Source organism: Herpailurus yagouaroundi, unplaced genomic scaffold, assembly GCF_014898765.1.
Source record: "Herpailurus yagouaroundi ecotype Mexico unplaced genomic scaffold, PumYag 77, whole genome shotgun sequence".
NCBI classification, from domain to species: Eukaryota; Metazoa; Chordata; class Mammalia; order Carnivora; family Felidae; genus Herpailurus; species Herpailurus yagouaroundi.
Genome location: NW_024412388.1, coordinates 53863506 through 53887181, shown reverse-complemented (window position 1 = coordinate 53887181; position 23676 = coordinate 53863506). Strand labels below are relative to the sequence as shown.

At 45.3% G+C, this 23676-nt stretch overlaps 1 protein-coding gene across 1 annotated transcript in view; it reads left to right on the top strand.

Moving 5' to 3' along the window:
* JAK1 (Janus kinase 1) overlaps positions 1-23676 on the top strand; it is a 129617-nt gene that overhangs the window by 88681 nt on the left and 17260 nt on the right. Inside the window, exons 5-12 of the mRNA XM_040470498.1 lie at positions 3491-3644; positions 7168-7331; positions 9051-9390; positions 10930-11115; positions 15065-15222; positions 15711-15834; positions 17821-18007; positions 23496-23602. Of these exons, the coding sequence (XP_040326432.1) occupies positions 3491-3644; positions 7168-7331; positions 9051-9390; positions 10930-11115; positions 15065-15222; positions 15711-15834; positions 17821-18007; positions 23496-23602 (1420 nt within the window). The remainder of the gene's footprint in view (positions 1-3490; positions 3645-7167; positions 7332-9050; positions 9391-10929; positions 11116-15064; positions 15223-15710; positions 15835-17820; positions 18008-23495; positions 23603-23676) is intronic.

The window sequence follows — 23676 nt, the reverse complement described above, 5'->3', positions numbered from 1 at the left end:
GGGCTCGAACTCACGGACCGCGAGATCGTGACCTGGCTGAAGTCGGACGCCTAACCGACTGCGCCACCCAGGCGCCCCTTGATGATTAATTTTAAAAAGGAACGTAGAGCATCTTTCCATGTGTCTGTCGGCCATCTGTATTTCTTCTTGGAAAAATGTCTTTTCATGTCTTCTGCCCAGTTTTTAATTGAGTTATTTGTTTTTTGGTTATTTGTGTAAATTCTTTATTTTGGATCTTAATCCCTTATTGGATATATCATTTGCAATTATCTTCTCCCATTTGGTAGGTTGTCTTTTTGTTCTGTTGAGGGTTTTCCTTCCCTGTGCAAAAGCCTTTTATTTTGGTGTAGTCTCAATAGTTAAATTTGTTTTTGTTTGCCTTGCTAAAGTAGAAAAAGGTTTCTGTGGCCGATGTCCAAGAGGTTACTGCCTGTATTTTCTTCCAGGAATGTTACAGAATTGTTGAATCATTGTACACCTGAAACTAACAGAACACTGTATGTTAATTATACTTAAATTTTAAAAACGTAGAGTGTCTGTCTTCAGTGTACCTTCTAGTTTTGTCTTATTAGGGTAAAATTAGGAAGGTGTTGATTTTGGTAGTCACTGATTTAAAGGCTTTTGTTTTTTGTTTTGTCATTTTGTTAAATAGAAAGCTGTCAGCCTTTGACTATGGGCAATTTCTAGAGATCCAGCCTTGTTTTAGGCTCTTTTCAACCTTTACGGAAGTGATGGAGCCGCAAGGTAGTTTGATCTCCTCGGCCTTATCTTGTCTGAACATCTTGCCAAAAGATTTCCAAACTGAAGCTGGTCTCACAGGGCTCAGATAACAGCCTGGAAGAATGTTTTTGTTCAGACCCGACTGGAGATTGTGTTTTGCCCAAAGGGAGTATGTTGGGCCCTTGATTTACCAGGTCCAAGGACTCTTTCTCATAGAGACTCAGTGGGATGTGGCACAAGAGGACCATGCCTTGGACCGGTTCAGGGAAAATCTGTCTTCATTGCTTCTCTTTCAAACAACCTCCTGCATCCTAGAGACTCTTGTACTTTTCCCAGGTACCCTTCCATGTTGCACATAATTCTCATCTTCTCACCGCCTTCCTCCACTACCAAAAGGAATGTACCTGTCGGCCTGCCCTTCGGGGAGAGCCCTGCTTTGTTTGTTTGTATAAAGAGTACCTGGCACAGGGTAAGTGTTCGCAAGCCCTTAGTTACTGTCTTCATTGTCCTGTTCGTTGCCTTTTCACCTGTCTCCTTCTAGACAGATCCCGAAAACTTCTAGTAGATATCTGGTTATTGTGTGAATGATGAGAACTCTCCATTTTGGACTTGACTCAGTAGCCAGAAGAATTGGCTGTGTCCTTGTCAATTTTTTTTCTGCCCCAATGTCAGATTTTCCTGTATTTGCTCTGTTGGTAGAGCCAGTTCACCCTTACTTCTTGCCTATCTTGGATCGCTGATCCTGGCTGAGTCCTCCCATCCTGTGCTCCGTCTGTCCTTGAAAAGTAGATTCTTCAGGGATACAAGTGCCAGCCTCTTCATCAGCAGATAGCTGTGGGCACCCGATCCCCTCTCACATAGGAGAGTGAGAGGACAATCCCACAGCTGTGGTTTATGCTGCACGTGGGCTCCTGGATATGTGTTCTTTCTATGTGTGAGTGAGAGCTACCAAAACCCACAGTCAAATTCTCACTTTCATAAGTCATAGGGAAGATGAGGTGTATAGAATCCCTGAAAGTTCTAAAATACTGATTTTACTTTTATACTAACTTCTGTATCCATCCTTCCCTCACCATGTTAATTGCTACTCCCTGAATTTGTTCATTAATTTCTTGTTTATTCATCAGACAATGATGTGTTAAGCAATTGTTATATGCCCGGAGATTCAGTGCTGAGCAAGACCACTGAGGCATCTGCCTCGACAGAGCCTATAGCGTTGTCCAGACTATTGCCATAGGCATCTGATTTGGTCTCTGTCATTTCAGTCCATCTTCCATGGGGCTTTCTTCCAGGGCATCCTGCCTGACGTGATCTTGCCTTGCCGTCTCCTCTGCCTGCTCTGTCTGGTCCAGGCTCTAAAGACTGGCATTTATTTATTCTGGCCCCAACTTCCCTTCCCAACCCTTTCTCCCTTCCCCTGGCAGTAGAGGATGGTTTTTCCCTTGTTTGGCACCTCATCAAAGACTCCCTTATGTCCAGGGACATCTTATCTATTGGGCACAGTGCCTAGGGCTCATAATATTTTTAAAGACTCAAAAAAGTGTTTTAATTTCATTAAAACCAGAAAAAAAAATCCAAGCTGGATTATATTTATCTTTATATCAACGTGGTTGTAAAATACAACTTTTAATATTTTTTTATGAAGGAAGGAAGAACTGGGCTCCATGAAAGTCACATTCTAGTCCCGCTTATGAGACATGCCCCTTGTATGTTTCTTTATTGTTATTGTTGGATTTGACTGGTTGCCATGTAGACATATAGACAAGGAACTCACAAGAGTATGGAGACCAGGCCCTTTGAATCCCAGCCTCGCAAAAGGGCCTGCCACGTGTAGGCGTTGCAAATACAGCTCAGTGACAGATGTCTGAGTTTAGTGGCAGCACTTTTTTGGGAGGAAATTTTATTTGTTGCTTCTTTATGCCACGGTGGTTTTGCCAGCACACGGGCACGTCAAGGGAGAAAGACCCAGGTACCAGTTGAATCTGTAACCTATAGATGGCCTGCGCCAGCTTGGCTCAGTCACTTTCACACACTCAAGAACTCACTGCATTTCCCCTACAGGTGGCAGAGGCATGTAATAGTTAAGAGAAGCGGCTTGGGGTCAGTTCACCTCACCTTTTGGAACCTCTGTTTTCCTTGGCTGTAAAATAGGAACAGTGAAACCTACCTTGAGCAGTTGCTGTAAGGATTAAATGGCATAAAGTGCTTATTAATTTTATTCACAGCACTGCAAGCTGCCGCTTGTAAGTAGTGCTCATGTATTTCTTCTATTTGTAACTCTATTCATTGTAAGATAAGCCATCAATTAAATAACAGCAGTCTGGGAAATAGGAAGCACTGCCACATTAACTGTGCATCTTGATTAGACAACGAAACTACATTTTCTTGAATAGAAATGTTAAAATGTCAATTAAATAGGTCTTGGATTCAAGGCAGGATAGCATTATTAAAGGTAAAGGGAGTTGCTGGGCCAGCTCTTGCATCTAGTCAGCATGTTTTCCTATTTAGGAAGACGTAGCGGAAAGTCAGTTTATCTCCTTGAGTCACAGACAGGTTCTGGCAGGATGCTGTTCACAGAGTGCTTGTAAGAGCGAAAAGAAAAAGGACCTTCTAACCAGTGACGTGCTATACAGCGGAGAAGCAAGCAAACGCTTGCTTTCCAGGGAAATTTAGCCTCCGGCATTGAGCACTCTGGGTACAACAAGGACACCTCTCCCATGCATTCGAATGTCCCCTTCCCCAAATTGACACTTATCTTCCTGCCTTCTAGGTTCTATTTCACCAACTGGCATGGGACCAATGATAATGAGCAGTCTGTATGGCGACATTCTCCGAAGAAGCAGAAAAATGGCTACGAGAAAAAAAAAGTTCCAGATGCAACCCCTCTCCTTGACGCCAGCTCCCTGGAGTATCTGTTTGCTCAGGTGAGAAGTCTGGGCCCGGGAGAAGCTGGAGGGCCCGGGATGGCTGAGGCATCACAGGTTCAGACCGCCTGGTGTGGTTGGACTCATTGGTGGCTAGGATGTTTTATGGCCTCCTCTCCTGCTCTGCTCTGTCTTATGGCTGTCCTTGCTGCCCTAGGACTTGCCCAGAACGAGGAGGGGAGAGGCAGCAGTTCGGCGTCCCAAGGGGCTGGTTGTCCCACTTGGGGATTTTCGAGGCATCGCTTCTTCCCTGTTCCTTTCTTTTTCCCCTACCTCCTATCATTTCACTTCTCATCTGCAGTGCCTCCCGTGGAGAGAGCAGAGGGAAGCTGCAGGTGAGGGAGGGTGTAGTTCAGTGGGGTGAATGGGGACATCTCAGCAGTCAGAGTAACGTTTGGGAAGGCAGGAGGTGGCTGCTCTGAGTCACAGCGGTAGTGGGGTGGGAAGATTAGACACTAGATAAAAGCCAGAAGAGAAGTTAGAGTTCCTGAATTGCATTCCCCAGAGATAACCAGCGTTTTTGGTGATCTGCTTCCTGATGTTACCATGCAGGTATATATTGTGTACCGTGTAGTTTTTTGAAAATACCCCATCATTTTTGTAAACTGCTTTTTTGTCCATTCTATTGATGATCTTTCAGATGTCAGTTAAAAATATAAATCTGTGCTGTTTTAATGGCTTCATAATCATTCATTCATTCAACAAATATTTACTCCTGTGTACTCTTTGCTGAGGCACTGCAGATACTATGGTGAACAAGACAGATGTGGTCTCTGCAAGCAGCAGATACAAAATCAAGCTGGGCAAACAGAAAACAAGTAAAATGATACATATGGAACACATAAGAATGGTCAGAAGTGCTATGAAGGAGAAAGCTTTTGTGATAGAGAATATAGAGAGGAGGTTTGATTGGGAAAGTCTGATTTAAATAGTGTGATGGGAGAAGGTCTCTAAGGAGGTGACACTTCTATGAATCTGGAAGAAGAAGGAGTCTGCAGTTCTAAGAAAGGAGAGGGGAAAATATTTCTTCTCCGTTAGAGCAGTTTCTCAACAGCACTACTGACATTTTGGGCTGGATGGTTTTTTGCTCTGAGGGACTGCCCTGTGTTGTATGACATTTACCCACATTCCTGGCCTCCACTCATTAGATGCCATCCCACCAATTGTGACAATCAAAACTGTCTCCAGACATTGCCAGATCTCCCCTATGGGGCAAAATCTCCCTGGTTGAAAGCATCTGATAGAGAGGGAACAGAATGTGGGAAGACTGTGAGGCAGGTGGGAGCTGAGACGAGAGTCAGTGTGGCTGGAGGAGAGGAGGGTGATGGGAAGGAGTGTTACTGGTGGGGCTAGCGAGGAGCAGATCATGTGCCACGTTGGTCCACGTGAGACAAGATGCTGGTTTGGCTTAGTGGTGGTGGCAGTAGAGTTTGGAGAAAAATGGGGGACCTACAATTAATTCTGGAGGGAGAATTGATAGGATTTGCTGATCAGTTGGCTGCGCAAGGGGAGAGAATCCGAAGTATCAAAGGTGATTTTGAGGTTTCCATTTTGGGCCTTGTTTGATAGATAATGGAGTCGTTCCCTAAGTAGAGAAGGCAGGGAGGAGCAGGTTGGAGAAGGGTTGGGAATGAGGCATTCTCATTTGGAGATGCCTATGGAGAGATTTCAGGTAGGAAGTGAGTTTATAGAAGTGTTTATAGATGTGTTCTATTTCTTTAAGATACACTTTCACGTGTGATTTTTATGTCCCAGTTATATTCCATTGCACAGCTTTAGTTTCTGGCCAGAAAACTGGCCATTTTCAGATCAATCGTTTTTTATTCAACCTCCCAGCTTTATATATTCAAAGGAATAGCGCACCATACTTCAAGAATAAGTATTGCATTAGAATCTGACCTCTCAGAGGTTCAGGAATGAGTTACTTGAGGTGGTTGTACAGTGATATTTACAGAAAATCACAGCCAATCAAAATAGTTTCAGATTTTGTTCTGCTTCTTCACACGTTGCCGGCAGAAATGATTCTTATTGGTCCTTAGTAGTTTGTGGAGGTTGACGGTGTCCTGTTCTTACCTGAGAGAAATAAATCCTATCTGGGAAAGAAAAACAGCCGCAGTGAGAACCCTCCATCCAGAAACCCCTAAACTAAAGTCCCTTCAGAGAAAGTGAGTGTCTCACTTATGTGGAAACAGCACCCCTAGATTTCACACTACCTCTGTTCCATCGAGAGAAAGGCTAAAGATTTCAGTGTGCTTGACATTAGTAAAGTTGAGTGGCTGCAGCACAGTGTTGATGAACCATAGCCCTGGAGTCACATCTAGGTTTGACTTTCCCCCACCACTTCCTGGGTCCCAGCTCCCACGGCATTCTGTCTTTCCACTTGACTTTGTTCTTTATAACTATATTATATTATATAGTTCTATATTAAAGAACTATATTAAATAACTATATATTAAAGTTCTATCTATATTAAAGAACTATTCTTTATAACTATAACTATACTGATGTTCTATATTCCTGTTTGTTTATTCTTTCTTCTCAACATGGAATCTCCCTGAGGTCAGGAACACAGTTTGGCTTACTGCTATGTATACCCCTGGCCCCTAGAATAATATCTGGCCCATAATTGGTTCCCAGTAATCAATAATTACCACGTGGGTGAGTGCAGTGATGTAGCTTTTGGGTGCCTTACATTCCTCATCTGTTAGGTAGAGGTGATGGATGATGTCAGCACCTACGTCATAGGGTTGTTGAGAGGATTGAATGAAACAGTAAATAAAGGGAACCTAGCCCACAGTCTGGCACTGGGGCTAGGGTTTCACAAAGGGGAGGTAGCACTGACATCATCATTACTCTGTACAAGACAGGTGGTGTACTTGCACTCTGTAGAAGACAGGGACTGCTCTTTAGCTTTTTTGTTTTTGAAGCCCTCACTGGGTCTTGGAATGCTGTGCACTTCCAACAGGAGGGGGTATATTTTGGTGATATGTTTCACTACTAGAAACTTAACCAGCAGGTGTCGAAAAACTCCTGTGTGGCAATGGTTCACTTGCCCTTTCTCTAACTCACCATCAGAATGAGGTGTGATGTGCTGTCAGTTATACAGCCAGTGCCTAGTCTAGGATGTCTCAATCTATGTCTGTGGAATTAATGAGCCAACCCCAGCCAGGTGTCACCCTCCCTTGCCCTGGTGCTGTCCAAGCCCAGAATGTGCTGCCGGCCACGGTCATTTATAGGATAAGTCCTGCGAAAGGGCTCCACGTGTTTGTGCTATTCATCAGCAGCTCGCATGGTGCCCGGTAAACATTTGTTACATAAATGAAATTTATTCCTGGGGAGAACATTTCCTGAGCCCCCTCATGCCCAACTTTTGAGAAGGAGCTTTGGTGCCAGAGAATCTATAAACCTCGTTCGTGTCATCGCTACTTTTCTGGGTGGCACCTCCCTGTGTGGAGAACCTTTCTCTTAAGACTAGAGACACAGAAAATCTGGTGGTTCATTTCTTTTCACTTCTGTTCCTAAGGGACAATATGATTTGGTCAAATGCCTGGCTCCCATTCGAGACCCCAAGACCGAGCAGGATGGACATGATATTGAGAACGAGTGTCTGGGAATGGCTGTCCTGGCCATCTCCCACTACGCCATGATGAAGAAGATGCAATTGCCAGAACTGCCCAAGGACATCAGGTAAATCTTCCTGCTGGCTGAAGACTTGATCGTGGGGACAGTGTTATTTTTATACGTTCCCTGACATCTCAGTTTAACCCCTGCCAGTTTTTGGCTGACCCCTGCTCTCTGCAGCGCCTAGATCTTTTTTAGAACATTTATAAAAGGTAGCACAATTACAATCGTGTCTTGATTTTGAACATGGGCTCATGACCTCAGAAATTTGCACTCCAGTGAGAGTTCTGGATGAGCGATACCAATCAAATTGGTGGCCCACATGCCTGCCCTTCGCCTCTCTTCCCGTGGTGGGCATTGCCATCTGTCACGGCGTTTTTTCCTTTTGTGCCGGAGCTGTTCTGAAATCCTTCTGAGTGTTGTTCTACAGGCAGCTACTGTCATCCACAGCCTGAACTGGAGTTCACTGGAGAGCTGTTTATCTGATGTGAAGGATAGTACCTCAAGAAAATGGCATTTATTTAAAATAGCATTCATGATCAAGTCTTTGTGAAGGTGTCGTCAAACTGCATAATTTCTACCTATCTGTATAATATTTGTATGTATGTATTTACCAAGGAGTTGCTGTGAATGTCGTAAAAGAAGACAGATTCATTTTGAAGAACAAGTTAATATAGCTCTTTTATTTGAGATAGGCAGCATGCACCTTCCCTTAAGCTTCCTTCTTGTATCTCGCCCTTGAGCAGAGTCTGGAGCAGGTGCCGGGCTGCCTCTCAGTGATGCAGGGCTGGTTAGATACATGCTGTACTGCTGCTTTCTCTTTTTTCCGTGACTTTTGCTCCGGGTACCTCCTCTTTACTTTTTCATGAGACAAAGGTAAAAAATGACAGCTCTCCTCTGACCTTCCTCTCTATTACATTAATCTGAAATGTCACAATATCTGTTGGGGATAAATTCTAAACTTTACAATTTTCCACTGTCATGAAACCATTCGTGCAGCAGGGATTACCCAGGGCCAGATGCTGTCTCAGGCCTGAGAGTATTAGGCAGACTGGTCTCTCCACTGGTTTGGTTTCCAGTTTGTTCTTTCTTTCATGGGTGTTCATACTGTTCTTAAAACGGGCTCCTTCCAGCAGTCTGTCAGTTTGTCAAGACTCTTGTTAGTCATAGATACTTTCCTATTAGCACCTGCATAAGTAATTGATCGGTTTCCTTGCCAATCCATTTAATTCTTCTGGGACACTTCCACATGGCAGACATGAGGTCTTTTATATTTAATTGGATTTTATGTGTTTTTCCCATTTCTTGTAAAAGCAATATGTGATCTTTATAGAAAAATTATAAAACCTAAAAGTAGAGCCTACAGAGCATCTATAATCACTCTTGCCTCCTCTCACACCACCTTCTAACTGATGCTGAATCTTAATAACTGTTCATGTGAGTACTTAACGTGCACAGGAACAGTGACGCTGGCAAGCAAAAACACAGATAAGTCAATTTTGCTGCCCCCCTTTGCAACCCAGAATATTGGATGATACTTGTAGGAATTCCCATCTCAGTACAGTCTGTGAACATGTGCTTTTCTTTCTCTTTCAGTCCCTGTTCACCTCCATCTCCTTATGATTTTCAGCCTAGTGCTTACTCCATCTAAGACCCTCTGGGAGCAGGTCCTCCTTTCCTATGGGGCAGCACATGGAAGGAAGATTTCTAGACTAGGTTGGTTTCTGTACTATTCTATGCTGGCCTGTGCATGACATACAGACATATTTTCCTACTTTGTTTTAGCTACAAGCGATATATCCCAGAAACATTGAATAAGTCCATCAGGCAGAGGAATCTTCTCACCAGGATGCGGATAAATAATGTTTTCAAGGATTTCCTAAAGGAATTTAACAACAAGACCATCTGTGACAGCAGTGTATCTACTCATGACCTGAAGGTGAAATACCTGGCGACCTTGGAGACTTTGACAAAACATTATGGTGCTGAAATATTTGAGACTTCCATGTTACTGATTTCGTCAGAAAATGAGATGAATTGGTTTCATCCAGATGACAGTGGAAACATTCTCTATGAAGTGATGGTAACTGGAAATCTTGGAATCCAGTGGAGACAGAAACCAAACGTAAGTGGTGATAGGTGGCTGGTGGAAGAGACCATCCTGTGTCACATACCTATTCTGTTTATCCTGTTGGGATTACCCATTTGCATGTCCATCACCCCTGTCAGACAAGTGTCTTCAGGTTAGAGACCATGTATCATTCATCTTTTATTGTCTTCACGAATATTTATTTATCCTAAATAAATATTTATTGAGTTCTGTAGGGAAATAGAGAAATGTAACAATAGCATATATAATATTAATAATAATGGCAGATATTTATTCAGCACTTACCATGTACTAAGTACTTTTCTAAGCATTTTACATGTATTACTCTTTTATTCCTTAAAAAAAAAAAACGAAAAAAAACAGAAGAAGAAGAAAGCCTTGAGGGGGAGTCCTATCGTTGTCTCTATTCTATAGATGAACACAAAGAGGCCCAGAGAAGTTAAGAAACTTGCCCAAGGTCATAACTAACTAATAAACGATAGTGCCAAGAGTTGAATTTAGACTTCTGGCTCCGTGAGATAGGGTAATTGATTTTGCGATTTAAAGCTGCTTTTTTAAGTGTTTGTTGGATGAGGCAAGGGGGCAGAGTGGTTTAAAAGCATGGGTTTTAAACCTAAATAGTCCTGGTTCAGGTCCTAGCTCCACTATTTGTAGTTCTGTAGCTTTGGGCGTTCCTTCCCCTATATCAGCTACATATTACTCATATGTAAAATGGAGGTACTTAATGTATCTGCCTCCTGGAGTTGTTGAGAGAACTGAATGTCAGTCAGCACAAAGCCCAGCATGTAATAAATGTTTGAAAACTATTATAGCTGCCATCATCATCGTTATAATTATCAATAATAATGTTAAAGCCAAGGCTATTTTTATTTTCTCCTGGTTTATTCATGCTAAAATAACAATGCCTAAAACTTAACCGAGTGCTTTTTATATAGTAGATACACTGTTAATGAGAACTAATCCTCAAAGAACCTGGTGAAATATAAGATCTGTTCTATGGACGGGGAACTGGAGGCTCAAATTGATGACCTAACTAGTTAATAACTGGCAGATTATTCAAGCATGGGATTCATATCTTCTTTTGAAAGTTTCATCTTGGATATTGTTAGAATGTTAAAAATAATCTGTGTTAGATTCTAAAAGGAGAAAGCTCATGTTCTGTGTAGCCACATTTGGGAAGAACATGTTCTCTGCCTGTGTTGAAATATCCATCAGTCCGGAAGTGAGAGGACCTGAGGGTGGATGCCTGTCTAGTGGGGCAGTTATTTCCCTTTCTGACTTGACTGGTACAATAGAGATGATTTAAAGAGTTTAGTCAGAGTGCTCATTAAGGTCCCTGCCAGGTATAAAATCCCAAGATTCCCTGATGGGACACTAAACTGCCATCCTAAGCCCACATGTGCCACCTGTTCTAATTCCTGTGTAGATCCAGGCAGGCTGGCTTTCTTCTCCTTGAATGTAGCCTCTATTTTAGTTTTCCAGAAGCGTTGACCTTTTTTGCCAATAGGAAATGAGAAAGCAACTTAACTCTGGCACTTTAATGCATCTTATCAGGTTGTTCCTGTTGAAAAGGAAAAAAACAAACTGAAATGGAAAAAGCTGGAAAATAAACACAAGAAGGATGAGGAGAAAAACAAAATCCGGGAAGAGTGGAACAATTTTTCTTACTTCCCTGAAATCACTCACATTGTAATAAAGGAGTGTGTGGTCAGCATCAATAAGCAGGACAATAAAAAAATGGTAAGTTTGCTCTGGAGGCAATTCTGTTTGGATCCAGTGATAAGAGGCAGACTTTGCTGAGGACAGTTAGGCAGCACATGCTTGCAGAGCTCCTGTCCCAAGGAGAAAAATCTGATGATTTTCTTTCTTACTTCAGCCAGAAATCCCTCTTGCTGACATTGGCATTATCCATGTTGGTTTTTGAGTTATACTGGTACGTTCTGGAGCCTTTCTTTGGTCTTGCCAATGTGTATCTACTTTTCAGGATTTGCTGCTCTCCCAAAGACATTTTAGCATAAATACTTAGTTCACAAAAGTTAGTGGATTTGAAGGAAAACAAGATGGGTGAATGTTAGCATTTCCTCCCAAGGGCCCTGTGCAGCCTCACCGCTGAGTTGGGGGAGCCTTCTGGGAAGAAGTCTCCAGGAAACCCCGCTTTGCACTTCAGGAGCCTGTCAGGCTGGTGGCTGTGCCCACAGTGGCAGTCCCCGTTACGGTGTCAGGCACACCCAAGTGACTCCGGACAGAGGAAGGGGTGTTCAATCTCACTTCCTCTTTTTTGGTATCACTCGAGGACATGATCTAGACAAGCAGGCCGCTTTTGGCAGGGGAAGTAGGAGCGCTGCCAAAATAAACATGTTTGTGTTGGGGGAAGTCATGGCCAACAGCACGTGGAGAGCACAGTCAGTTGAGGCGGGCACTCATGGGGTGAAGGTAGTCAGCACCAGGGAAATACCACGCTTTGCCTTAAATGTGGCAAATACTCTGTCAAGAGGGTGACATAACACTCAGTGTTGGGAACGAATCTGGTGATAGGGTTGAGAACAGATGGTCACTCTTTTATAGCTGGGGTAACTTGCCTTCTTGTTACACCTTTTAGATAGCAGTTTGGCAACACGTGCTAAAAGCCTTGAAAATATTTATATATACCTCTATTTGGGAACTTAGTGCTGTTTTCCAGAAACAGAGATGAAGCCAGTGGTCTGTGCATGAGAATGTACCCGAACAGAATTTACAGAGTAAAATCACTGAAAATTACCCCAATCTACAATAATAGGAGAAGAGGAAAAATTCATCACAATTCACCTGAACAGTAAAATACTATATAAACAAATTGTTATTTTTTTTAGTAATATGGAAAAATGCTTTGTAAATGGAAAAAAGGAGAATATTAAACTATCTACAGAATGGTACCAACTTTGTTCAAAACATTTTTAAAAGAAATGCATATATGTATATACACACACATGCTCTTAGAAAAATAAAGTATTAACAGCTATTAGGGTCCCTGGATGGTTAAGCACCTGACTCTTGATGTCAACTCAGGTCATGATCCTATGGGCTCATGAGATTGAGCCCCGAGTGGGGCTCCAAGCACAGTGTGGAGTGGAGTTTCTCTCTCTCTCTCTCTCTCTCTCTCTCTCTCTCTCTCTCTCTCTCTCTCTCCCTCTCCCTCTCCCTCTCCCTCTCCCTCTCCCCACTCATGCTTGCACTCTCTCTCTTAAATAAATATTTTAAAATATATTAGCTGTTATTTATGGTGGGATTATGAATAATTTAAATATTTTTATTCTCATCTCCCCCCCCTTTTAAACAATAAACATAAGTTAATTTCATCAGGAAACTAGTGAAAAATAAAGTGAAGGGAGAAGCAGTAGAGGCCAGATAGATGTTAGTGGGAAGATGGAGAATGTAGGGAGGAAGAAGATAAAAATGAGTGCCATTTATTCAGCATATCATAGCTATAAGCTTGGATTCTGTGCTGTGTCTATACTATTTTATTTAGTCCTTACAAGGATCTTAGATGTAGGAATTTTGGCTCTGTTTCTGGGCGGGGGGGAGGGGAGGTCTAGACTGTGGAGAGGTGTGGAAACTCGTGCAGGGTCACGGAGTAAGAATGTGCAGCTCCAGCTCCAAAGCGTTCTCTTCCCCAGAGACTGCAGGGAGGAAGAGCTTGGCACAGCCGTGGTCGGGCTCTTCACCTCGGTCAGACCCTGAAGATGCATGTAGCAGAGGGGAGAAGCCACCGCCAGCTGGTACCGTGTCTGTGAGCCCGCCCCATCCTATCCTGGCTGACAGAGTCACGTCGGGCACTGCAGTCAGCGCCCGCTCGGACCACAGGGGCTGGCGAGTCTGTGGCAGCTGCAGGAGGAAGGCGGGGAGAAATAAATACTTCATCTCCTCGTTACTGCATTTTCCTCTACAAATACTAGCTCTTACTACATGCCAGACACTTCCTGTTCGAAATGCTTTGTGAATGTAAATTCTTTCCATTTTCACCGACCTTATAGGTAGGTGTATTATTGTCCCTATTTTACAGAGGAGGAAACTGAGGCACAAAAAGCTTAGGTACCTTGCCCAAGGTCACACAGCTCTAAGATTAAACCATTTGAAATTGCCAATATTTGACAGTTTTTGACCTGTAAAAATGACGATTGCATGTGCTTAACCATAATAGCAAGTTGGAGATACTAAGATGTGAACCCACGTAAACGGACTCCAGAACCTGTGGGTTAACACTGTGCGATGCTTTCTCTTCTTTATCTCCTTCCCCTGTCCCTTGCCAGCCGTGGGATTTCCAAGCCCTTTGACCAGGCAGTACTTTGGCTGCTGGTCTTCAGGAAAGCATGATGCTAGCATGTTATCAAACTATATCTTGATTTATCTCTTCTCTCTGCCTCTTCTTGACGTCTCCCATTTCCTCAGACTTCTCTCAGGGAAGTGCTTATGTGGTCTTGGTCTTTTAGGTGATTGGGGGAAGGGCTGCCCGATTCAGACCATTTGCTCTGAATTTGCTCTTTGGGGATCTGCAGGTCAATGCCAGGTAACATGTGAAAGGAAGCACACTTAGCACAGAGTCTCCTTACTGAATAACCATCTCTGTGGTGGCCTTAGCCTCCTTGGCTCACAAGTCTAGAGCTGACCCTTCCTTTGGCAAGGTAGCTGTCATTAGCCCCACTTGCCTCCATCCTTTCTAGTTGCTTCTGTCCACCCCTTTCTCTTTCACTGATTTGTCTCCTTTGTCTGTTTTTCTTTGCCACCAGCCTGTCCTTTCTCCAGTACTATGGACAGAGTCTTATACTCACATGCCATTCTGCCCTCAGAAGACTCAGGTGCTTTTTAATATTCTTGTGAGTCAAAGCTCTAAATGGCTTTCCATTCCCCCCTCCGTCAGGAGATGTTCCTGGTTGAGCCCATGGCTTCTCTCAGATAGTCAGTTTTTGTTCAGGGCTATATGACCAAGACAGAAAAAAAATTCACCTGTCTTTATCTCCAGGCATTTTTTTTTGAAAACCTTCTTTCTGTGGATATCCCCTCTCTCATCTCCATTTTGGCCTTTGTTCTCTCACTTTGAGTAAGACTCTCTGCCGCCTCCAAACCCTCAGAGGTCTCTGGACTTAATCTAGCAACCTCATCATTGTCTGGGACCATTCCTGGATTAAGACTTCGGAGTTTCACCTTCTAGACCAACTCCATATGAGATGAAGCATCTGTGCCTGTGTTTCCTTTTCTGTAAAATGGGTGCTGAGTCAGTCATTGCTTAGTGCCAAGACCAGAGTACCACTTCCACATGCTCTGCTGCTCCTCCCTCCACTTCTTTTTTTTTTTTTTTTTTTAAGCTCTCTGTACTTTTATACCTGAGGCAGGCTTGTTCCTCCATCTAGACCCCTGTGGCAGCCTCTCCATAGGTCTTCTGCCTGCCATAGCTGCCCGTTCTGCCCTTCCTCCCATGCAAACACACCATACCTCATCTGGTAGTTTGAAGACACTAGATGAGAAAGTATGGAGAGTCAAAATCCTGTATAAATGCAAGGGGTACAGTTATTATCGGCAAAAAGTGCTTCCTTTTGAGGTCATGCCTCATCCATTGTGTTTTAAATATCTTTTCACTCTGTACCTCCCCATAAAGTCAGCTGCTTGAGGTAGTAGGCACATGATGTAACCACGGGCATGTCTTCTCTCTCATCAGGAACTGAAGCTTTCGTCCCACGAGGAGGCCTTGTCCTTTGTGTCCCTGGTAGACGGCTACTTCCGGCTCACAGCGGATGCCCATCATTACCTCTGCACTGATGTGGCTCCCCCACTGATTGTCCACAACATACAGAATGGTTGTCACGGTCCCATCTGGTTGGTTCTGGAAACTTTTCAGTTCCCTTTGGTGTGAACGGAACCATATTTTAGTGATGGGATGTGTGGTGTCATCAGTTGATTAGGTTGGGGCCAGTTGAGCATGTTGTTTAGGACTTTTTTGGTGCCCTCTTTTCCATCCCTCCCTGCTGTCTACTGGTCAGGCCTTCCTGCATCACCTTTGTGGGGGGGATAGCTTCTGTCAAGCTGGAGACCACGTGTGTAGGGAAGTCAGGGTCAAGCTGGGCTCAGTGCCTTAGATGGCAGACGAGTCCTCTTTCTAGACCTTGGAGACTTGATACGTGTTGAGGCTCCTTGGCATCTCAGCTTGCCTCATGTGTCCTCTCAGACAGGACTTCAGGCCCCAGGTTGGGTAATGGGATGGGCGCATAGGACTTGAGCCAGCTTGGGAAAGTGGCTACTCCAAGGGATTTAGAGTGCTGTCATCAGTATGAGCTCTTTCTCCCTTTCCCTTTCTCTCCCTCTAGCACAGAATATGCCATCAATAAGTTGCGGCAAGAAGGAAGCGAGGAGGGAATGTATGTGCTGAGGTGGAGCTGTACCGACTTTGACAATATCCTCATGACTGTCACCTGCTTTGAAAAATCTGAGGTCAGTCAGGCCGAGTCATATTGGCCGCATGTGTTCAGTGCAGCCAGCCTAGGAGCTGCTGCAGAGAGGACCACCTGGGGGGAGGGCTGGGGTGGGGGTAAAAAAGCCCAGGGAGATAGACACCCAGAGAAATGCAGAGCAGGATGTTGAGCATTATAATTTTCTGAGAAAATCCCTGGCAGTTCTGACTGGAACAACCCCAGTCTTCAAAAGGAGACTTCCTGAGCAGCCAAACCCCGAAACTTTCCTCCTTGTGGCCCTTTCTTTCTTCCCTCAAGAGACCCATGTCAGGGATCCACGGCGGCTCTGGAAGGTAGAATGTGGCCAGAAAACCAGTTCAGACCAAACATTTGTCATTTAGTGCATTTGTTCGGTGACAGAATCTCAGACACAGAGCCACATCTGTCTGTGGCACTCACAGGTACCAACCAGTGCCAGGAAGGCCAGCTTGGCAGTCTAGCCTAACACAGCTTTCCCTGGATGGTAGCTTCAGACATTTTAACGGACGACTTGCCGTGCCATGGTTTGACAAGTGGAGATGACTCTACTTAGTGACTCTACAGTAGCTGGAAGCTAGCAACGATGTGAGAGATACCCAGAAAGCAAAGATAGAAACCAGAATTGTTGACCTTACCTCACTAGACTACAATACTCCCTTTGTCATTCATGCAATCTTAAATACAGGAAATGGGATATTTTAAAAGACCATGAGTTTTACAGAATTAGTCCAGACAGATACACTAGTGTTGACTGGGTTAGCACAAACTGGGAGAACTGGGATGGCAGGGGGTGGGGCTGCAAGGTGGAAGTGAGCACATTAGTGCACCATAGCCCTCAGACACTGGAAGGAAAAGTACTGGGGAAGCCCTGGGGACTAGACTCTGTTCAGAGGGGGAAGAGGAAATGGCAGAAGGAACCCAGGGCTGTCAGGTGTCTGCGTACCACTGCCTACCTGGGAGCCTTCCTGTACAGCAAGGCCTCGTGGCTGATACGGCCACAGCGGGTCAGAACTTGTCAGCTTTGTTGTTTGGGCAGCATGCCTGTCTTCTACATTCATCAGTCTGTGAAGGGAGTATAATGTTGTTAATATGGATGGGCGCATGAGACAGCCTAACTGCCTTCTGAGGTGGAATCGGCTTGTGCTGGACCAGGAATGTCGATGACTCAGGAGTGTGGTCCGCCTCGTATCAGATTACCTGGGGAAAACAGGATCATAGATACGATTACTGGCGCAGTTCATTTTAGCTCACCAGACGCTGTGCTGACCACTTTACATGTCCTCATTTAAACCTTATACTGACCCTGTGAGATTGACCCTGGCATTATCCCCATTGTACAGATGAATAAAACCCAAGGCTTTGCGATCTTAAACATCTTATCCTAGTATATACCATAAGTAGATCTTTCCGACCTTCATCCTTAATGACTAAAATATTTATCTTTGTACAAAAAGTGCCCGTGAAGGAAAGCTGCTTATACTTCCTCTCTGTGGTACTATAGAATCTAGAAACGGACCAGACCACTGACCACCACCTCCCAGAGGGGTTCTCCTCAAATAGATGCATGGCCTGGAAGGGCTCAGTTTGAGAGACTTCCTGGATAAATGTAGTTATAGTAATGATTATTTCATGCATAATAATATTTGCAAACCTTTACGAAGCACCTTCTAAGTTTTTTACTTTGTCACGCAGTCACAGCAACGTTCCTGTGAGGTTGGTTTTTCATTGAACTCCGTCTTACAGGTTTAAAATGGGGTGATGCTATTGTAGAAGTCCTGCTCTGTTAGGCTTTCTCTCTAGTGTTAACTCTCTTTGATCATTGTCTTCTTCTGGACTTATTTATTGTTTACTTGTTTGTAATAAATATTTATTTTTGAATAATTATAGATCTACAGAAATGTTACAGAGATAGTACATAGTTCCATATATCCTTATTCAGCTTCTCCTGTTGTTGATACATTTGCCTGAGCCTTTTCTTGAATGGCAGGTGGTGGGTAGCCTGAAACAGTTCAAGAACTTTCAGATCGAGGTGCAGAAGGGCCGTTACAGCCTGCATGGCTCGGACCGCAGCTTCCCCAGCCTGGGGGACCTCATGAACCACCTCAAGAAACAGATCCTGCGGACGGACAACATCAGCTTCGTGCTGAAACGCTGCTGCCAGCCCAAGCCCCGAGGTCGGTCTCCCCTGGCCAGAGCTGGGCCCTGTCCCTTCGCTGATCCCCTTTGCCCCTTGCTGATGCTCTAAGACACGGATCAAGCAGAAGCTGCTGGTTGGTTTGAAGAAAGTGGCCCCTACCCACAGTTTCTAGGTGTCCTTCATTTAGTTTTGTTACGAGTCTGTCCTGAACTTCAATCCTGGGCCTCAGGTGTCAGCATTGTCTATAGATAAAAACATACACCTTTTCTTAGCATCTCAGGCTTTGGAAAGAGCATGTTTAGGATTAGTAAACAGAAGCTTACCACTTTCCTCTTTAAGGTAAAATGTTCCCCTGTGAGTGGTTTTATTTTCTGAGAAATGTTCCTAGTATATCCTCTGTGGGTCAAGAACTGTGGTAAATGCAGAGAATCAAATGCCTGACACTCAGGCCCCTCTCTCCAAGGGTTTCCAGTCTAACATAGAAAATGTTTCAGGTAAACAAGGCCACCGCACTACGTGATGGCTGTTTTCATCAACACCTACATATCAGACCTCAGGCTCGCAAAGAAGCGCATGGTCAGAATCCCTGAGTCGTGGACTGGAAAGCTGCACAGAGGTGGATCTTGAGCCTCGTGTTGGACAGTTAGCCTGGCCACTAGATAAGGGCTTTTCCAACAAAGCATGTGTAGGGGCAGTGTGGTAGGCCAAAGCAGGAGCTGCAGAAGAACAGGGGCTGAAGGGCTAATGCATTCAGTGAAGTTAGAAAGAAGAGGTAGGATGGTATGCGTGGGCAGCTCAGCTGGTTGAACATTTAGCTCTTGATTTGGGCTCAGGTCGTGATCCCGGGGTCATGGGATCGAGCCCTGCGTTGGGCTCAATGCTGAGCATGGAGCCTGCTTAAGATTCTCTCTCTCTCTCTCTCCCCCCAACCTGTGCTCTCTTTCTCTAAAATAAAATAGAGTAGGGTAGAATAGAATAAAATAAAAAGAAGGGGCTGATGAGACTGGGAGAGGGCAGATTTGGGTCCTAGGAGGCCTTGGATGCCATGCTAGGGAGCTGAGTGGGGAACCATAGGAGAGTCAGGGAATAAAGTGGATGGGGGGATGACGGACTCAGCTCTTCTTTTTGAAGCCCCATGGTTAGTGTCACTGATATCCTGCAGGTGAATTCATCACCTCTTAGAATGTGAGAACTGGAAGGACAGTTAGGCATCACCTAGTCAAGTGCCCCATTTTAGAGGTGAGAAAATTGAGTCCTGTAGAAATGAAGTGAGTCTCACTGAAGGTCAGGTCAAAGAGGGGTTTGAGTGCCAGCCTACTCCAGATAGTTTTTTTGACATTCCCATAGGTGCTGCCCTACATGTGTCACATCCTTCCCTCAGAAGGGGTCAGGCCTCAAAGGGCAGGCAGCACATTTGGGACGGGCAGGCCCCAGTAAGTGTGGTCGAAGATACTCTGAGGAGTCTCTTTATCTGACACATCTTGTTCTTTTAAGGGAATTTGCCCGTGAGCCTTTATGTCAGGGGTGGGCAGAGGATGCAACACTGGGACAGAAAGGGTCCTGGGTTCTTGATGTTTGAATCACTGTTTGGTCTCCCAGCCGCGGGGCTGCCACTGCACTCAGGGAAAGAGGAAGGTCTTGTGTTCTTGTTGATCAGATAGGGTTTCCTGCCAGCTTCGGGGGTAACTGCAGCCTTTGTTTTCATGCTTGAAGATGTTCCGCGAGGGTAAAAACACATCTGCCACTTGGCCCTGAGACCTTGGCCTCAGAGGGAGGTAAAATCTTAAAGCCCAACTGCCCTATTTACTTACGTAATCTCTCTTCCAGGTAGTACAGGCAGATTGGTGGTCTCCGGGTAAGGTTGGGGGGGATGGAGGGCAGCAGCCACACATAGTGAGAAGTGGCAGATGGGAGGCTGGGACAGGATTTCTTCCCTGGAATTAGCTGGGTAGGTCTCTGGTGTAGATTCCTGCCCCTCCCAGTCCAGACCAGGGAGCCAGTAGCCATGGCAGGAAAAGCACAGGAATGCACTGAATCCCTCTCTCATGGCTTCCCTTGGGGCCCCTGGAACTCCACACTGAATGTCCCTCCCACTTGAATATGAACTATTCAGACAGGCTCTGGGTCTATCTTACCACGCTGTGACTCGTAGGGTGGGTACACAGCACCTAGCACAGAATCCACGTTCGCTGATGTCTGATAATTACGGCAGTAGCTACCATACTGCTGGGTACTTAACTAATTTCAAATGCTTTACATGCATATTTGCATTTATTCCATCTGTACAATAGCTCTTTGTAGCTGTTACAGAGATGCGGAAATTGAAGCCCAGAGAAGCTCAGTGCCTTGCTAATGGTGTCAGTACTAGTTATGATAAAAGTAGCAGCAAGTTATGATGACGATGGTGATGGTGATGGGTACTGTCATGTGCCAGGCCCTGTCACTTAATCTTCCAAACAACCCGGAGTATGTTGTAATCGCCATTGTGCTTGCCCAGGTAGTTCGAGCAGGAGTGGGGAATTGAACTCAAGTCCTCTGACCCACCTCAGATGGTCTTTTCCCTACATCACACTCTGCAAATGCACAGGGGCAGCCATTAACCCATGGCTGTGGGGCAGGGGCCAGTTCTCCTGACCTGGGGGAGAGGAGGGACTGATGGGGGGGCTTCGGGAGAAAGGAAGAACAAGCTCTGAGGATGAGGCTGGCTTCTGTGTGCCCTCAGAAGCCCTCTGTCTTCCCTCTACCACCTGCAAATTAGAGAAGTGAGGAAATCATGACTATTAAAGAAGGTCGTTTTGGGTTCCTGAATGCCTCTGCCCTCCTAACTCTAAGGCTCTGATAGCCAGACTCTGACCTGGGTTTCTTACTTGAAAATGCAGCTGAGAAGCTCCTCATGGAATCAGTGAAAAGCAGGCAGCCCTCAGAGTGGATGTGACAGCAAAGCAAATCCACATCTCTGTGTCTGGTCCAGCCCCACCACCCCTCTCTAGGCCTGAGGGCGGCCATGTCAAGAAGGGGATAGGGACCCAGCAGGACTCACTGGCCTAGTCATCACTGACCCACATCCTCATCTGTGGAGTCACGCTGGGTGTTTGATTTCTGCAGCCTTTATCGCTCTGACGCTGAAAGCTTCTGCAGGCTGTTGCCAACCAGCTGGTACAAGGATGGTGACGCTGACCAGGATGTAATGTTGGTCTTAACCACAATAGCTACCAGTTTTGGAGTGCTCCCTAGATGCCAGGTGCTGAAGTGGGGGGCCCCCCCCCCCGTTGAAGTGGGAGTTATCTCTCACAGCAACCTCACAAGGGGCACAACTGTGTCTCCCATTTTTCCAGTGAGAAACCAGTCTTGTGGGGGTTTAGCGGCTTTCCCCACTCACATGGTTGACTTCAGTGCCACATTCCCCGTAGCAGCCATGCAGATCATCATCCCGTAAATGGTTCCTCTTTTCCTTCTCCTCTCTCAGTCCCAAAGCAGCTCTATTGCCCTGACTCTTCCCTGGGGACACTTTTCAAGTGGCCCTTTTTAAGGTCTTTTCTCCACCAGGGCAGTCCTGAGTTGGCCTGTTTGAATCTGATTTTATCCAGGTGATTGCATGGAGTCAGGGTAACAGAATGGGGGAGAATAGACTCTGGAGAAAGGGTACCAGAATGTGATCACAAGGGGAACCTGTGTCTGAACCTAGTTTCTGGCTCCCAGAACCTCCTCTGAGGTTGGTGTTATTACCATCCATGTTGCTGATGAGAAGATCAGTGTTCAGAGGAGTGGAAGGCACACTTGTCCAAGGCACACGGTAGGAGCAAAGACCATTTGAACATAGGAGGACACCAGTTCTCAACTCTTAACCACTATTGTACAGATTTTATAGTAAGTAGATTTAAAAATCTAACTTAGATTTTTTTTATTACAAAATTAAAAAAAAAATTTTTTTTAACGTTTATTTATTTTTGAGACAGAGAGAGACAGAGCATGAATGGGGGAGAGTCAGAGAGAGAGGGAGACACAGAATCGGAAACAGGCTCCAGGCTCTGAGCAGTCAGCACAGAGCCTGATGCAGGGCTTGAACTCACGGACCGCGAGATCGTGACCTGAGCCGAAGTCGGACGTTTAAGCGACTGAGCCACCCAGGCGCCCCTATTACAAAATTTTTTAAGAATTTTTTTCATCTTTGAGAGAGACAGTGCAAGCGGGGTAGGGGCAGAGAGAGAGAGGGAGACATAGATTCCGAAGCAGGCTCCAGGCTCTGAGCTGTCAGCACAGAGACCAATGCCAGGCTCAAACCCACAGACTTTGGGATCGTGACCTGAGCCAAAGTTGGATGCTTAGGGGCGCCTGGGTGGCTCAGTCGGTTAAGTGTCCAACTTCAGCTCAGGTCACGATCTGATGGTTTGCGAGTTTGAGCCCCGTGTCGGGCTCTGTGCTGACAGCTCGGAGCCTGGAGCCTGCTTCGGATTCTGTGTCTCCCTCTCTCTCTGCCCCTCCTCTGCTCATGCTCTGTCTCTCACTCTCTCAAAAATAAGTGAACATTAAAAAAAAATTAAAAACAAAACAAAAAAAGGAAAACAAATGTGCCCTGCAAGGAAGTGAGGACTTGAGAGACCATGTTTGAGTTACTTGGCCTAATGTAGGGACCTAGTACTTAGTGCTCATGGGTGGAGTTCTTCCAGGGTTCCAGAACCCTCTCACTGCCAGTCTGAATCTGGAAGGTGCTCTCTTTCCCCACAGTGACATAGCTCAAAGTGGCTCCATGGTGGGAAGTCTCCTTCTGTGGGTTATAAATTCCATCAGCCTCCTGTGCTCCCCCTTGCCCAGCAGATTTTGTGAAGTGTTCAGTTTGCTGTTTGAATTAGTGGTATTTGGGGATGGTCTGCTCATAATCTGTACATTTAGATAGCACCTCCTTGGAGTCAGGCACTGCAGGGAGCCCAGAAAGGTTCAGGTACAACCTTCTCTCTGGATTACTTGTCCTGTTTTTTTACACAAAACCAGTGTTTTTTTACCTTCCTAACTCAGTTCCCCTCACTCCCTAGGCCCAACGTACTGCTTCTTCCTCCCTCTTCAGCTCTCATCCTTCATCCTGATTATTCATTCACACATTTAACAGATACTCACTGAGTACCTACTATATGTACCAGGCTGTGGAGGTAGAGCAGGAAATAAGATAGATGGTGGCCCCTGCCTTCGGGGAGTTTCTGTTCTCAGATTTTAAAATTTCACTTCCTTAGGCAAACCTTCCCTGAGTTCTGCTGCCAGAACAGACCCTGCTCTCGCAACCTTTGAGAGCAGCTGCACAAATGGGAGCTTGCCTTTCGATTGGTTGATTACTCAATTAGCTTAGGCTCTGTTATTTGCCTTAGCAGCTCCTGGAGGGCAGGAATCAGGTACTTAATAAATATTCGTTGAATGATTGAAGCAACAAATGTACAAATGTTGTGTTCAGCAAGCTCCATGGTTCGGCAGACGTTGGCCAACTGGGATCTTGGACCTTCGCTGCCCTGCTCAGTCTTCTTTGTTCTCTCCCGCAGAGATCTCCAATTTGCTGGTGGCTACTAAGAAAGCCCAGGAGTGGCAGCCTGTCTACTCTATGAGCCAGCTGAGTTTTGACCGGATCCTCAAGAAAGATATCGTGCAAGTGAGTCATTGCTAAGGTTCCTGGGTCCACCTTGGTCCTGCCTCCCCATGGCAAGCAGTCTGAGGATTTGGGGG